Genomic DNA, 17,012 nt, shown 5'->3' on the forward strand with positions numbered 1-17,012 from the left:
TTTCGGCTTCCTCGTAGCTCGTAGACGTGTGAATACATAGTGAAGAAAGCAAATCCTTAAAACCGCTTCCGAATCCAATTGTCATGCCAAGCCCAAGCCAAAAAGGGGGGGTCTTCCCATAAACCCCCACGATGACATGGATTACCAGGCGCAGTTTCCTCTCTACTATACTTACTAAGATTCCTGCCTGCGGCCGCTGCGAGGAGCCGGCGCTGCGAGCCCACTCTGTTGATGCGCGCGCCTCCCACTCCGCGGGTAGAGTGTCTAGAAGCCTACCGCGGGCAAGCTATGCGCTGCTGCTGCTGCTCTTGTTTCCTTTTTCGCTACAATGCTGGCTATACGGGCCTACGCAAAAGAGGGGGAAGTGGGGCGGGGCAGGAAGCAACCGGCGAAGACAACAACTCCATGCTCATCAACGAATAATGACTTCCGATAATTATTTTTGTGTCGCACGCTACGCACCGGCCATACGCGGCTTGGATTCATGTATGTAATTTCTCTGAAGAAATTATTGAAACAACTGGAAAATGAAACAGCACGGAATCACTCGTATAAATTGTTGCCTTCGGCTCTTTCTGTCAATCTAGAAACGTTGCTTTCTGTTGTCTTGATTTATATTAATTGGTCAGATTTAGGGGAAAAAACGAAGGCGGAGTAAGTTTCCGGGAAGAAAAATTTGACATCCACCTCACTGCAGCAATAAAATTTTCCTTCGCTTGTTTTGTTTTATTTACTTTCGTGGTCCTTCAGGTCCCCCCTCCCTCCGAACTGAAAGAATCAACTTTCAGTTCGCCATGTCAGCGCCTCCTCGCCCTTCCGCGCGCGCAGGCGCAGACCGGTCCCGGCAACCCGGTAACAACGGAACGGACGGACTGCTACAACTCTCTAATGACGGTCTTCCGTAAAAAGTCGCTCCCCGGCCGAATTCGGCCTCCCTTCCGCAAACCTGTTTAAGCGGGATTCACACGACGGAGAAACCCTCTCACGGAGGCGGACGGATATGTGACGTCAACAGCACGTGACCGGATTATCCGGCCTGGCGGCGCATCCACACGTGCGGAGCTGCGCGGAGTGACTAGCAGACGACAGCGCCGAGGAACAGGTTCCATTCCCCGCCGAGGGCCACCGCCGTCGAGCGAAAACATGCGGAGGCATTTTCTTTCGCGGAGCCACCGCGGGCTATCCCCACCGAGGGGCGGAGCCTAAAACCGGTCACGTGAGCGGGTCCCGCGGGCCAAAACGAGAGGGTTTCTCCGTCGTGTGAATCCCGCTTTAGGGGGTTACGGAGATCCGTCCGTTGGAGAACCTTCCGTTGGAGCTGCGCACGCGGCAGTCGAACTGTCGAAGGCAGACGAACAAGACTAACCGCACATGCAGAGCTCCCCCAACAGAGGCATTTTTATAACGTGGAGGCGCCGTCGGCCTTAATCCGAGCTTCGCAACCGCCGATGCCTCATCCGACGGCGCAGCAGTCACCAGCGTCGCAGGGAGCACCGCGCGGCGCGCTCCTGTGCTTCCTGCGCGACGCTGCGGCCGCCGAGGTTTTGGCAGACAGTGTTAGGATCGGCCAACACGGGCCTGGGAAAAATTCATCGCAAGATCTCTAGCGAGGTGTACGTGGATGAATCACCCAGAGGCACGAGGCGGCAAGAAACGCTGGCGCCAACGGCGGCGGCGGTTTCAAGTGGCGGCTTCTGCCCTCGGTTCGCTAGACGCTGCGGGCCACTTTCCTTCATACTCGTATGATAGAAGGGTCCACCAAAAGGAAGCTGCGGTTTCAAGTGCCCAAGCTCTTCGGTTTCCAACCGTCGGCGAGAGCAGGAGGTCACTCGTCTTCACGTGCTGGGAGCCGAGTTGAAATTTCGTTCTCACGGGGCCTCCAAAATGAAGACTTGCGCGAAATGGTGCAACTCCGGCACAACACATGATCGATGACGTGGTCATTCACCCTTTCCATCGACCGAGTGGCCGTGTGCATCAGTCCCGCCTCATGTCGTGGGCGGTAAGTCAAGTGTCATCCACTGCCCACCTGATAGGACAACTTGTGTGAAGCTAAATTCCCTAGTCAGGGATCTGGGGAATACGAACTCTATTTAAACGAATGTATTTGTGTCATTCTTGTTCTCCTGTCTCGACTGTCATCATGTAGAATAAACCTCCTGTACAGTTTCCTCCTAAGCAGTCATCTCTAGTCTCTAGTCCGACACCATGCCGAACTGGGACCTGCGGGCCTGAACGAGTCAGACAACCCAAGGGCCCCTCATCTCTAAAAACAGAAAGATGGGACGCCCACAATACCCGTAGAAACAACTTTCATACATCTAGTAACATTCGGCGAAAACATTTCGCCCACGAGACTATAATGCTTTCAGATTCTTTTTTTTTTTTTTTTTTTTCAAATTAGAGCATCTCAAAACGCCCTGCATGCTGAGAGCCTGAAGTCCCCCCCACCACCACCAAAAAAAAAAAAAAAAATGAAACACACCAAACACCACAATGACTCCAGAGCCCACCTGGCTCCTCCTTCCTGGTCTGAGTAACCATGCACTGATTCAATGGCAAACGAACGGCCCCAGATAAATGTCCTCGACTATGTCTTCCAGTATGCCAGTGCCAAAAAGTATTGGAAGACTCTGCCCATGCTAAGGATCTGTTTCGCAGCCAGCTATTTAACACTACTTGCAGTAGACTTCATATCTGTCTCTAAGTATGTTGCTCGCTCTGCGCCAACCACACAACTTTTTGCTCGCTGTCATCTGCAGGATCAGTTAACGCAAAGCATCACTAGCAAATCTCGAGCTTCCTAAATACTCCTCACTAATTAATATCCTAAGATTTTTCGTTCTAGTTTCCAAAAAATGCCTTTCAGGTGCTAATTAACCCTGTAATGCCCAAACAATGAAAACAAGAGATAAAAATTCTAATGCTTTATTACATTGTAGTTTGTGACTAAAAACAAGAAGCACGAATAAAATTTTTTTTCTCCCAGGGTTATGAAATTACATGCATATAACTTACATATATATTGTAGCATATACCCATTTATATGCAGGTATATGTTGATTTGATTTGATTGATTGTAGGGTTTAATGCGCCGACGGCAGGCAATGAGGCGCGCCGTAGTGGAGAGCTCCGGATTAATTTTGACCACCTGGGGATGTTTAACGTGCGCCAAAATCTCGTACACACGGGCGTTTTTGCTTTTCGCCTCCGTCAGAAAAGCGGCCACTGCGGCCGGGAATCGAACCCGCGACCTCGTGCTCAGCATATGCAGGTATATGTATGCCTACATATAAAGTAGGTATTAATGTATCATATACCCCATAAAAAAGTATAACATACACCCTCTGAGGTACGTGTAGACCCGCCGGGTGCGCTTACGGTGGACGAATACATCTTTCAAACTGTATTTGGAACTCCATGCGGCCAGTTATCGAGCTAGAGTTTTTTGAAAAAAGGCTTAGAAGGTGTCCGAAACTATAAAGTGGGCATTTCTCGGCGGTCAAAAGGCCCAGGTGCAAGTTAAAAAATGCGAAAGATGGCGTATCTTATAAGATGCGTTGCGCATTCCAAGGTTAAGCCTCTCCATGAAAGCTAAATACAGATTTGTTGCACTGCTCACGTCTTTTATTACTGCATTGAAGATATCCATTGCGGTATATCTACAAGTGACCATTTCTCAACCATCCACTATGTTATTCATGTTGATCAGAGTCTAAATGGCTTATTATATTTTTGGTACCTTAAATGACTTGTGCGCAGCGAACAAAATATTTCTGTGCATGTAATTCTTTGCTTTTTCAGATTTGAACCTTGTCTCCGTACCGAAATGATGTTGGAAGTTTTCTAGGCCACTAGTTAAAAAAGCCATGAAGACAAAATACAAGTTTGGTTTATTAGAAAGACTGCTTACTCCCGATAACAAGGATAGCAATATCATCGCAACCCTCGAACAAATAACGGAGATATGAAAGAAAACGTGTGCAGCAGTCGCGACCCCCAAGCCGATTTCCCGCAACTTTTCTATGACGTCATGGAACCTTGTTTGTGCGATTGGCGGCCGCCTAACTGACCGGTTGCGACGAAACATGACTGGACCTCTGTAATGGGGCCTCTAGTTCCATTTGACCGCATCACCTGAACGCTAACGTGCAGTTATCGCACTGAAAATGACGTCTTATTGTTGGCCCGTATGACGTCATTCTTGCTCATAACACGTCACTGTGGCGCAAAATTTGAAAGTTTTTAAATACTTCTTGCTTTTTCGTTAAAAAACATCTTTTGTGGCTGTAATGAAGCTGAGTGAGATACTGAATCCTTGTTCTTTCAAATTAAACGAAGATGTATTTTCTCTTCATGGCTCCTTTAAGGTACGTGGGCATTCGGGGCACAGTTTTGCAAGATCATCTTCTCGTACTTGTGAAAAGTGTTCAAACTGAGATTTTCTAATTGCATTGAATACAAATATGCTAAAAAGGAAAGATGGCTTCGAATATCAAATGTTTTTCCCCCCGCTATATTGTTGCACGCATCAGAAAACACAACACCAGTTGCAAGTGTAGGTACTTTCGAGTTGCAGCAAATGTGAGCTAAAAAACACCTAAGACTACTCGTAAAGCATCATAGTTAACGTGACCACATTCATCTGACCCCAAAGTGGGACATGGGGGGGGGGAAGAATATGGCACATAGCGTGACAAATTGTATTTTGTATTACAGCATTCCACAATGTGACCTTCCTGGTATTCCAGGTTTTTTCCTGGCCAGTAACTGCCACTTCTTGCTTGAATGCATTGCACTTAACGATTCTTTATTTTTTCTGTTGTGTCTGTGGTGCCGCTCACGTCATGCACAAATTCGCCTTATGTACAACACCGTTGATTTGAGTGTGGCTAAATGAAGCTGTGTCTTATCTGCAGTCCACATCTTATTCATAAAAAAAACACCCTTTCCACTGGTGCATCTGTGACAAACAAGCACACGTTGTACTTGACGATTGTGTTGATATGGTTGCAAGGCACGTCATTTGTTTCAAAGTCCTGAAGCACACCCGCCCACCACTCTTCAAACGCAAAAGGGTGCGCTGAGCGGCTTGTTGGTACACCCCAACTTCCAAGAAAGCAGTCATGTTGAGTTTAGGCAAGAAGCACAAACCACAGGCGCTGTGTTGTGCATTCCTTGCTATGTCCTGTTGTTTGCTGCGCTGTTTTCTTCAAGTTCCTCGAACGGTTTCTTTTGGCTCTTCCAATCCTCGAGCTTTTTAACCACCACACAGGGCCTGACACACGTCTTCCACACTTTTGGCCAAAGTCGGGACCCACGGTCCCGCATGCAGGCTGCCGGTACAGCGGGACCGGTACCACAGCAGCAAAACTGAAACATGTCCCGCCTAAATTGATATGTCTGGTCACTTTAATATACATAGTTCATGGGGAAGTGTTCCTACATGTATTACCTGCTATCTGAGGCTGCAACTGCAGTGCCATGCTTCGCAAGTGGCACACCTAGTGCTCTAATGTTATCTCCAAAGCCAACCTGCCCAGACCAAACTGATTTACCCCCCCCTCCCCCTCCTTTCACAGGGCTACGTGCAAGCCCAGGCATACCAGGCAACGAAACGCCCACTTCTTTTGCGCTTTACTTCTGAGGCGTGGCGCGTGTTTGTAGATGCAATTTTATGACCGGGCACCGCCACCGCTTTTCATAACAAGACAAGGAAATTTGCTTTCACCTTAAAACTGAAAATGTGTATTTGCATTTCAACGGCCACCGGTTTGAGACACTGTCGTAATACATCATCTGACTATGGGTCCGGTAGACGTGCCTGCACTTGACAACAACCTGACCGCGACAACAACAATCATCAGTAGCTGCAGAAGAAAGTTAAAAGTCAGTTGAAGGCAGAGAAACTTTTTTTTTCTTCCAGAAAACAAGAAGACTCACTCATAAAATGTAGGAATATGAAAGTGTAAAGCATGAGGGCGCTCATGGAGATCGTAGAGGTGTCGAAATTGATGGAAAGAAGCAAAGATAGTGACACTGATGCCCACAAAAAGTCGAACGATTGGAAAACAACAAAAAGGGAGGAAGTTAGGAAGAAACTAAGTTGTTATTGGCAGACATAGAATATACGCACAAACACATCAAACTGCAGCGTAACGAACAACACGGACAATATAGGGGAAAGGTTATCCATGGATTTGTGCGCTGGTAGTGATGGGGCAGGGAACCGAACTTGACACGAGGTGCAAAAGGCTCTCAGGTAGCTGAAGACTGGGCAAGCTGCAGGAGATGGCGATAACCACAGATCCACCAAGGATGGAGGAAATATTGAACTACGGAGCGCACTAAATTACTCTCGTATTTCTAGACTTCAAAGATGTGACTAGCCTAGAAAAATGCCAACCTATGTACAAGTCATTAAGCCACAGAGACTAAGAATTACACATCCAGAAACCTAATCTTCCTTGTACACCGATACCTTATCAAGATGATAATGAGAGACACGCTAAATTCCTATCAACCAAGGGAAGAGGCTGCATTTAGAGAAGCTGACCGATCAACCATACCAGGTAATCAAGATATCCACAGAATATGACAAGTGGAAACCCAGCTATAATGGAAGCGTAGAGAGACCAGGAAGTTCAGTTGACTAAAATGGTTTTTGGAGGACATACAGATGGGAAGTAAAGGCACAATAACCCTCAGTATAGTAGAACCCTGCTTGTAAATTCATCATTACATTTTCCCAGCTACTACGTCACGGTAGCATGGTCTCACTAAAATTTCCATTGCATGGTTCGTACAGGCTTGAAAAGCAAAAATTCAAGGGTTTTCAAGGACTTTCAAGGACCAGAAAACACATTTTCAAGGTCCCCATCTAACATTTTATATGGGATTATTTATAACTTTTCCAACACAATGCAAAAGTTTTTTATTGCACAATACCTAAGCACATTAGTGCACAATTAGATAGTTGCTAACGGGTTCGTAAATGCTTCCCCAGCTTTATTTTTTATTTCATGGCTGGTATTTAGAGGTTTTTCTTTTTTCCTTTGTGTTTGCTGAGGCTGTTCGATTTTAAAACTTAGTTAATGTTGCCTGCATCTCCTCCTTTGTCAGCAAAAGTATCAGCTAAAATTAAATCCGCAAGTATTGCTGCAAGGCAGGATGAACAATGTACACGTCCACCATTTGCACGAAAAAGCAAACGCAGATGGAGCGTATGAGGCACAGGAAACATGCAACGAGCATGCGTCCACAGACTATATGGAAGATGCAAGACAGAGAACAGAAGCTGGCTTTCACTGGATTGTATCGTGACATGGATTGGATTGACAAGTGTCTGCTCCCACCAAACTTGTAATTTTACGCAATACACTGAAACTTGATTGTTACGATGTTTCTTTACATTTGTTAGCACCTAAAATCCACGACAAACACTTTGAATTCTTGTGAAAAGGCAGGGCCATTGATTCTCTCCGGAAAAATCAAGGGTTTTCAAGGACCATTTAAAAATTCCAGGACTTTCCAGGCCTTGAAATTGACACTTCTAAATACAAGGGTTTTCAAGGTTTTCAAGGACCTGTGCGAACCCTGCATTGACAACAATCCAACTTAATACGTCGTGATACCATACCATGACATTCAGGCTTTATACGTTGCAATTACAAAGCATAAATAATGAAAAAACATCGCCAAAGTGATAAAAGTGATCATTATTCTCACCACCACAGCTGTCGCTACCCTATTCGCACAGGAACGTGCGAATAGGGTACAAAACGTGCAAAACACCCCCTTGCAAGATAAACTTAATATTCTCTGGGTAGTCAACAAGGGACCGGCACGGGAGAAAATACTTATCGCGAATGAGTTTGGACTGCCACTGTTGACTCTGAACTCAATTTTCGAACCTAATTGAACTGGACATTACACAAAGCTACTTGAGCCACTTCGGCAATGAGGACAAAGACAAGGCAATCTAACAATTGGTGAAGGGCAATGTCATTCCACAGGACCAGAAGAAGCGCCAAGCTTGTGTCACAGATATTTTTAAAACTTGAAAATGTTAACTTCACTTTTTTTGTGTCTGAACCATGGCTTATGTCATTTTTATCATGTTTAACAGCACGTTCTTGCAATACTCACGGCACGTTTATGTGATACGTCTCTCAGCCACTACGTTTTTTCCCTCCCCCTCTCTGTCTCCTCCCTTTCTTCATTCCCCACACACCCACACCAGCAGGCGTTCCGGTGTCCACCCCAAGGTGAGACAAACTACGCCTGCTGGTGGTCTCTCCTTTACATTTTGACAATAAATTCATTCAAAACATATAAGTGAGGTTCTACTGGAACAGTGAGAAGTTCACGATCACAAAGGGCACCTCTCAAACAATGTACGATTTGTATAGGGAGCATCTAGGAGGCTGAATTGGGAGAAGTCAAAAATACGAGTTAACAGTGAGTATTCGACCAACTTGAGGTTTGCGGGCGACCTCGTCTTGTTCAATGAATCGGGAGAACGTTGCTTCAAGAATGCCTCAGGACCTGCACTCGGAAAGCCACGCGCAGCAAATTATGTGCAGATAAATGTGCAGAAATCAAGATGAGCCTGCCTTTAGACCAAGTAATGAAAATCTACCAAGGATGGATGAACGCAAATATCTTCGATACGTTATTAGTGCTAACCTAAGTCATAAGATGAAAAAAAATCAAAGCCTCTTTCTTATGAGAAAGACAGTTGCAGGGTTCGTACGGGCTTCAAAAGCAAAAATTCAAGGGTTTTCAAGGACTTTCAAGGACCAGAAAACACATTTTCAAGGTCCCCAGCTTATGTTTTATCTGGGATTATTTATAACTTTTTCAACACAATGCAAAAGTTTGTTATTGCCCAATACCTAAGAACATTAATGCACATTTAGATAGGTGCTATGGGTTCATGAAAAGATAGGGCCATTGGTTCTCTCCAGAAAAATCAGGGGTTTTCAAGGACCCTTAAAAAATTCCAGGACTTTCCAGGCCTTGAAATTGACACGTCTAAATTCAAGGGTTTTCAAGGTTTTCAAGGACCTGTGCGAACCCTGCAGTTGAAACGCGATGCTCTCTCCCATGCGAACGGAGTCAAAGTCAGTCAAAGTCCAAAATCCAAACTGCTTCAGCCATTTTGGAATGGCGCAATCGTATAGACCTGGGCTTCATAACGCGAGGGACCCAGGCTCGATTTCAACCGCAGGAAGTGTTTTTCTTGAGGCGCTTGACGTGCCTTTGTGAAACCCATCGTGCGAGTTGGCTTTCCTGCCGCGCATTTTCGGCGCAACGATTCGGATTTTCGACCTTGAAGACCTTAGCTTTCAACCAGAGAAAGCTTCGCGTTTAAACCATCTTTCCCTTCTTCACCCATGATCCTTACCATCACCAAAGAAAATTGGCTTTCCTGCAGTGCGTTTGGTGTCGACAGGTGCTATCAGAGGCAAAAAAATCTTCACTTTAAAAATCAGGTGCAGAGTTATACGGGCTGGGTCGCATTCGGGAAGCGCTTGGAAAGGTCTACAACCAATGCAAATTTCCAAAGATGATTTATGGGGCAGACAAGACACTGGAGGCCTTCCTTGACACCCCGAACGGCCAAACCAACGTGCCAAAAAAAGATGAAGGATGGTGAAATTAACGCTTATGGATGAGGAACAAACTCGAGCAGAAGACATCCTAGCTGTAAGTTAAAGAAAGAAGTGGAGTTTGACTGACCACTCATGACTGGACACATGCCAATCGCCAAGGAATATCATTATAAGATCATCTTCACACGGAGGACAGGTAGGTGGTGGACGGTTGCCAGCAAGAAACCGCTTCCCTTTTCGCTGATGACAACAGGTTGTTACAAGTTCGGGTAAGAGTACCAAACAATTTCTACGGAGAACAGCTCTACACACAGGCAGGGCCTACATGGAGGAGTATGAGACCCCCTGACCCAAGTTTGCGAGAGGTCCTGTATACCACGCTTTCATAAAACAGTAAAAAAAAGACATGCAATGTCGTTTCCTCTGCCAAAGACTGCGCTCAAAGCCCACAGCTCGAGAAACACCTTTGTTACCCAAAGACCAACAACCAAGCATTTCCCTTCTCTGTAAGCGGAGTTGGTTTTGCCGGGCTCTTGTACTTTGACGTGAAAAGAAGAGGCCAAGGATGGGCGTGCGTTGTGCTATTCTGTTGCACAGTTATAAGAACTGTTCATTCGGAGCTAGTCAAAGACCTAGCAACGGAAAACTTGATTTGCACACTGCATAGGTTTGTGTCCCGGCATGGGCTGTGGAATTTGATTGATTGATTGTAGGGTTTAACGCACCGACACAACGCAGGCGATGAAGCATGCCATAGTGGATGGCTCCGGATTAATTTTCACAACCTGGTGATCTTTAATGTGCGCTGAAATCTTGTACACACAGGCTACGTAAAACCATCTACACAGCAACGATGCAAGAACTTATGTGCGGGTTTCAAAAGTACTTCAAAGGCTGTGGAAGACTATCAAGCACCCCAACGTCCTCACCTTTCTTATGACATCAAGCATACAGTGGATGTGTATCTACCCATGTTCTCCCTGGTAGGGAGGCTTTTACGACAGACTGATACGGTATACCAAAATGTGCTTAAATACGTCGTTAGGAATGCCCCTAGTTCATCACACAGAGTTACACTTTAACAGAAGTTGAGGCTTTTTTAAACTCTCAGCCCCTGACCCACGCCTTTAATAACATAAATGAACCTTGACCACTGCCTCCTGCGAGCTCTTTTGTAGGGAAGAGATTTACAGTATTGCCATGATACAAAGCAGCAGATGGCACAAAAACTGAATCCTTGGGAGAAAGAGAGAAGACGATACAGAAATGCTTTGGGCCCGCTGCTCTAAGCAATATTTGAGTGAGCTCCAAAGCTTTTCCACCAACCAGGTAGTGAGGGTTGATTCATTGCGGAAAAAAGCTTGTCCTCAAAAGCAATCGATATTCAAGACAGACATCGCCTGAGGTGAGAAGTTTTTAAAACTGAAAAATCAGTGGAGGGATGAGAAAATTCGGCGGAAAGGAATGGATTCAGACAGCGCACGACAGGAGTAGTTTGAAGCTATTGGAGAGCCCTTAATTCGTCTTGCAGTGGACTTACAAAATCGGTCAATGATGGCGGTGGTGATGATTGATTAATTTACAGTTTTAAAATCAACATCCGTTCTTAGACAGAAAACTACGGTTCTGGGAATTAAGATACATGCAATGAAACTGCCTTTGATGCAAATTTTCGCATGCAAATTATGGCACAGCTGTATGCTAGGATAAAGCAGTACACTTCACCCCGGTTTTCTGAACTACATTACAATTATGCTAATTACGATTACGCCAAGTGACGACACGTTTCAAAACGTAAGCACCTATCCCGACAGGAAGGACGGGGTTTGGAAAACGGCTATGGAATCAAACTATACGTGCATTTCAAACGTAAGCACCGGCCCTGCTGGGAAGGACGGCGTTTGGAAAACGTGTAACGAATCAAGCTATGCAAGCGTCAACATAGGTTCGAGCAGTCGGCCCATAACACAACTCCCCCCCCGCCTCTGCTTCGTTGTATCCTGCATGGGATGTAGACTATGTTGGTATGCAGACTATGCAGACTATGTTGATATAAATACCGAATTATCCATATTTCTTGACGACTTTATGGACAACTTTCCCACGCGGTCGTTAGAGCGCAACTGGTGTCTATTCAGAGACACTGAATTATCCGTATTTCTTGACGAATTCATGGACAACTTTTCCACGCGGACGTTAGAGAACAACTGGTGTCTTTTCAGAGAAAAAGTAGTCAATCTAACTAGTAAATATATCCCGCTCTGTTTCATTAAAACTAACCGATTCCCTTGGTTCAACAAATATCTTCAGCGACTAGCCAACAAAAAGAAGCGTGCATACCGAAACGCGAAGCGCTCTAATCTTCCAGAAAAATGGCGCACTCATCATGCTGCAAATCGAAGCTATCTTCACGCGCTCCGTGAGGCCAAACACATACAACACACAAACTTTGCCCACTATGTTTAAAAACAAACCACGCTAATTCTGGAAACTTGTGAATGGTCATAAGGAAGACACTATCACCATTCATTCATGTGATGGCGTCGTGCTATCGGATGAACGATGTGCTTCAGTGTTTAACTATTTTTTTGTAACCTCTTTTTCGAAATGCCAGCAAGCACCTCATCCATCAGTTGATAGCAGTGACTTTTCTAACATGCCTCCCGTATTTATTAATCCATGTGGCGTCGCTAAAATTATTGATACACTTAATCTTTCCTCAGCCTCTGGTATTGATAATATAAATTCCAAGTTTTTGAAAAACACTAAAGAGTACTCAATTATTTTGTATAAAATTTTCGAGCAGTCCTTGCTCACAGGCACCCTGCCGAGTGACTGGAAGGTAGGCAAGGTGGTTCCCGTCCATAAAAGTGTTGATAAACGTACTGCCAGTAACTACCGCCCCATTTCATTGACTTGCATTTTATGCAAAATTTTGGAACATATTTTATCATTGGAAATATCTCACCACTTGGATTCTAACACCTTTTTCCACGATTCACAACACGGCTTCCGTAAAAACTTTTTGTGTGAGACTCAACTAGCATGCTTTACGAACTCCCTTCACAGAAAAATTGACCACGGTTCCACAGTCGACTGCATATTTCTTGATTTCGACAAAGCTTTCCACAAGGTATCACATGAACTATTATTATTAAAACTAAGTAAACTCAACCTTGATCCTACCGTCCTTGCCTGGTTACATAAATTCCTCTTAAATCTCTCTCAGTTTGTCACTGTTAACCAAACCACATCGTCTTTTTCTCCAGTATATTCAGGTGTTCCCCAAGGCTCTGTCCTCGGGCCCCTGCTCTTCTTAATTTACATTAATGACCTGCCTAGTAAAGTTCAGTTTCTATTAACCTATTCGCTGATGATTGCATTCTTTACACTGAGATTACATCTGATAATGATTCCACCATACTTCAGTCCAATATTAACATGATCTCTGCATGGTGTAACGACTGGTTGATGACACTTAGTACAAATAAATGTTAAGTAATGCAAGTAACTTGAAAAATGCCCCACAGCACTAATTAGACCCTTAATGGGAATATTCTTGAGACCGTAACTTCCTATAAATACTTAGGCGTCTATATATCATCCAATCTGTCCTGGAAACTGCATATAAACTACATAACAATGCTAACCACACATTGGGCTATTTAAAACGGAACTTTTCTGGTCTAACATCTTCGCTGAAACTACAACTGTTCAAAACTCTTATACGCTTGAAACTGGAATACACCGCTTCTATATGGGACCCTGGCCTTGCATATTTAGCTTCATCTGTCGAGTCCATCCAAAACCGCCCCGCCCGCTTCATCCTTTCCAATATCATCGCACAGCTAGTGTAACGACCATGAAATCACAGTTGCTACTACTTGATTTGTCTTTACACCGCCAGATACGTTTGTGTTTATTTCATAAAATTTTTTACTTAGACCCTTAATGGGAATATTCTTGAGACCGTAACTTCCTATAAATACTTAGGCGTCTATATATCATCCAATCTGTCCTGGAAACTGCATATAAACTACATAACAATGCTAACCACACATTGGGCTATTTAAAACGGAACTTTTCTGGTCTAACATCTTCGCTGAAACTACAACTGTTCAAAACTCTTATACGCTTGAAACTGGAATACACCGCTTCTATATGGGACCCTGGCCTTGCATATTTAGCTTCATCTGTCGAGTCCATCCAAAACCGCCCCGCCCGCTTCATCCTTTCCAATATCATCGCACAGCTAGTGTAACGACCATGAAATCACAGTTGCTACTACTTGATTTGTCTTTACACCGCCAGATACGTTTGTGTTTATTTCATAAAATTTTTTACACGATACGCTTTATGATTTGTTCCTATCAAGTCCCTTTTTCATATCTCATCGCTTAGATCATCGCCATAAAATTGAACCTATTCATTGTCATGCAAATTTATTCTATTACTCTTTTCTACACCAAGCAATCACCTATTGGAACCGCCTTCCCGAACCGCTTGTATTAATCCGTAAAAATAAGTTGTTTAGATCAGCTTTGACTACCCACATTTGTAATAATACTTGATTCTGAAATTTTCTTTAGCGCTGTTGTGCCTTGTCATTTTCTCGTTGGTTTCTAACTGTTCACCGACCTCGCTATTTCTGCCTCTGCATATAAGTAGCCAAATCTTTGCCAAATATGTATCGCATCATGAACAGTTTTATGGTGCCTTTTTCCCTTTTATGTCCCTTAGGTATCGTTTTTCAAATGCTATCTCGCTATTCTACACAGGCTACATTATTGTGATTTTTTTGCGCCTTATGTCTTCATTTTGTTGTTTTCTTGTTCCTTCTTTATTTTGCCTTGTATGCTTATTATTTTGTTGTATATCTGTACCTGTTATGCCCACTCCCCTCTGTAACGCCCTGCCCGGGCCTTGAGGGTAACCTTAAATAAAACAAATAAAAGGAAGAGCTGCGGTCTACGAGTATTTATAATACAGCCGAGAAATCACGCCGTGTTTGCAGACGACCGAAGGAATTCCGGCGTGCAGCATCAGCTGTTTACTGCGACAGGTGGTGGCACCTTGTGGGTATTACGCAAACTACGAGGCCAACAAAAAGAACTTGCGCTGTGGCCCGCTCCGTCAGCTGCTGTCATATCTCGTTCACAAAAGGGATAAAACGGCCCACGCCGGGACCTTGAAAACGGGGACGACATCGTACCCCAGCCAGCGCTGGACAGAGCGGCACCTTCAGCGAGTGCATATGCAAAGACGAGAGCTTTTTCGAGAGCTAGCACCCGAGACTCGTTCTCCGGCATTCGCCGACGCGATAGCGCGCGGCTCTGAAGGCCGCCGCAAGCTTCGCATATGTTGCTCAAGATTGCGTCCGGCGTGAACGCGATACGGGGAAGCAGGACTGCAGGAAGAAGCGATACTAGCAAGCGTACCAGGGGCCGAGGAAAATAAACGAGAAGTAAAAAAAGAAACGACCCCACTTCCGGCATGCGAAGTATTTCACTCAACGCAGCGGGACATTTTCAAAACCGGCAAGAGAAAGCGCAGGCGGCTTTCCAAGAACAAGCAAAGGCTCAGTAGTACCACAGAACAGTAGTACCAGAGTTACCTGGATAAATAGGAAGTTAAGTTAGTGCACTCGGAACGCGACACGAAATTCCGCGCCGGTGGCGCAACGATCGATCTCCGGCGAGACGGCGTCCGGAGCAGCGTATGAATGGATGCTGCGCGCGAACGCGTGTTGCTATGCGAGCAGTGTGCGAGCAGCTGTGAGCGCGGCGCCAGTCGCGTGCCCAAACTCTGAGCCAAGTCGCGGGGCCATGTGCAGTGACCGCATCCGTCGAGCAAGCAAGACGCCTAGGAGAACGAACCGCAACCCGAGACGATTTTGAGCGAGAAGGACAAGGGGGGAGGTGCCGTGCCATTCAAACGCAGCCGGTGCGAGCTAGCTCTGCACGACTACGATGAGTCGTGCTACCCTGAACGCCCGTATACAAATCATGAAATGCACGTTCTTTACACAGTTTTAGTCAGAATAAAGCAGCCAGATCTGGGCGTCGACTCCTCATCACGACGATGTGCACAGAACGACATACAGCTACACGTACGAAAAAAGTAAGTTGCACCGGAGCTCCCACAGAGACATTTTCTGAAGTTCAGGTCAAGTGCTCAGGATGTCAAGGCAAAGCTTAGTTACTGCATCGGTCACAAAAAAAGCTAACACTGCATTCGAATCGCGAGCGTGCAAGACGCAGCCTGAGAGCGATTGTAAACGAACGCAAGCCGTAGTTTTCACTACCGGCATAGGCATTATTGAAGTGGTTCCCAGCACTTAACCGCCCTTGGTAGCAGTAATAAGAGCGCTCGGGAACATTTAATACACTCGTCAAAGACTTGATACGGCCAGGAGCAAAAATAAGACAGCACGCGGTGAGACGCCGATGGACGCGAACCTCAACTCTGGTGAGAAACAGTAGTTTTTTTTAGGCTTAACGACGTCAGCTCTCGCCACAACTCCGCAGCTTTGTGACAATCACAGCGTGGAAGTCACAGGTCGGTGCATTTGCGGATCCCGAAGCCCGGGCAAGCAGCGGAACCTGTCAAAATGACACCGTCCAAGACTGCGTCGCTACCCGTGCGCCGACTTGACACGGCCATCTTACCGCGGCGAGCTCGGGAGACACTCGCGAAAAAAAAAAAGAAACGCACTTCGCACTCGGCACGGGAGTTTCGAAGCGGCCCTGCCACGATGTCATGCAGACAAGCGCACAGACACAAAAGAAATGCGTGCGAGTTGGGCTACGTACTTGTGGACTGATGTTGCTCATCGACGCTTTCTCGATCCGACATGATGCCCTTGCAAACTACTGGCGCTCCCCCCCGGCGGCGCTGGGGCACGGGCCTCGTGTGAGCCTTATGAATAATTAAAGCCTTTCGGCCAATCGGAGACCAAGGTAACGGTGTCCGGTCTCTCGGTGTCGTCTGCTAGCAGCACAACGTGCAGACATTCAAAGCTGCTCTTCAGACGCGCAGTAAAGTGGGCCTGTCCGGCAAGAGATTGCTCCCGCGGTCAAAAAGAGCAAGAAAACTGCCGACACGCTCGAACCTTGGCCAGGGAGCGTCGCTGCCGACCGCTTGCGCCGCGTAGAAAGAAAAAAGAAGCTCGAGCACGGAGCGATGTTGCAGACGACAGCCGCTCACTGCTCTTCGGCGACCGTTTGCGGAAATAAGAAAAGGTGCAGGCTGTCTCCAAACGACCGTACCTGCTATTTTTAAACGATAGCGCCTCTACTTTGCGTAAATTCGGCGCGTGTATTCTCAGTTTTGTCGCGAGTTAGACATAACCAGAGAATCACTAAAAAGAAATTCCTTCCGTTGTATACCAGCGCC

The 17,012-nt window shown here is 45.7% G+C and overlaps 1 protein-coding gene across 1 annotated transcript in view; it reads right to left on the reverse strand.

Moving 5' to 3' along the window:
• Positions 1-16,732, reverse strand: part of Pur-alpha (Purine-rich binding protein-alpha) — a 138,845-nt gene extending 122,113 nt beyond the window's left edge. The window contains exon 1 of the mRNA XM_077693659.1: positions 16,430-16,732. Within this exon, the coding sequence (XP_077549785.1) occupies positions 16,430-16,472 (43 nt within the window). The 5' untranslated portion in view covers positions 16,473-16,732. The remainder of the gene's footprint in view (positions 1-16,429) is intronic.
• Between the last annotated feature and the right edge of the window lie 280 nt (positions 16,733-17,012).

The sequence above is a fragment of the Haemaphysalis longicornis genome, unplaced genomic scaffold (genome assembly GCF_048455015.1).
Source record: "Haemaphysalis longicornis isolate Haplotype H1 unplaced genomic scaffold, Haemaphysalis longicornis Haplotype H1 scaffold_12, whole genome shotgun sequence".
In the NCBI taxonomy this organism is placed as follows: domain Eukaryota; kingdom Metazoa; phylum Arthropoda; class Arachnida; order Ixodida; family Ixodidae; genus Haemaphysalis; species Haemaphysalis longicornis.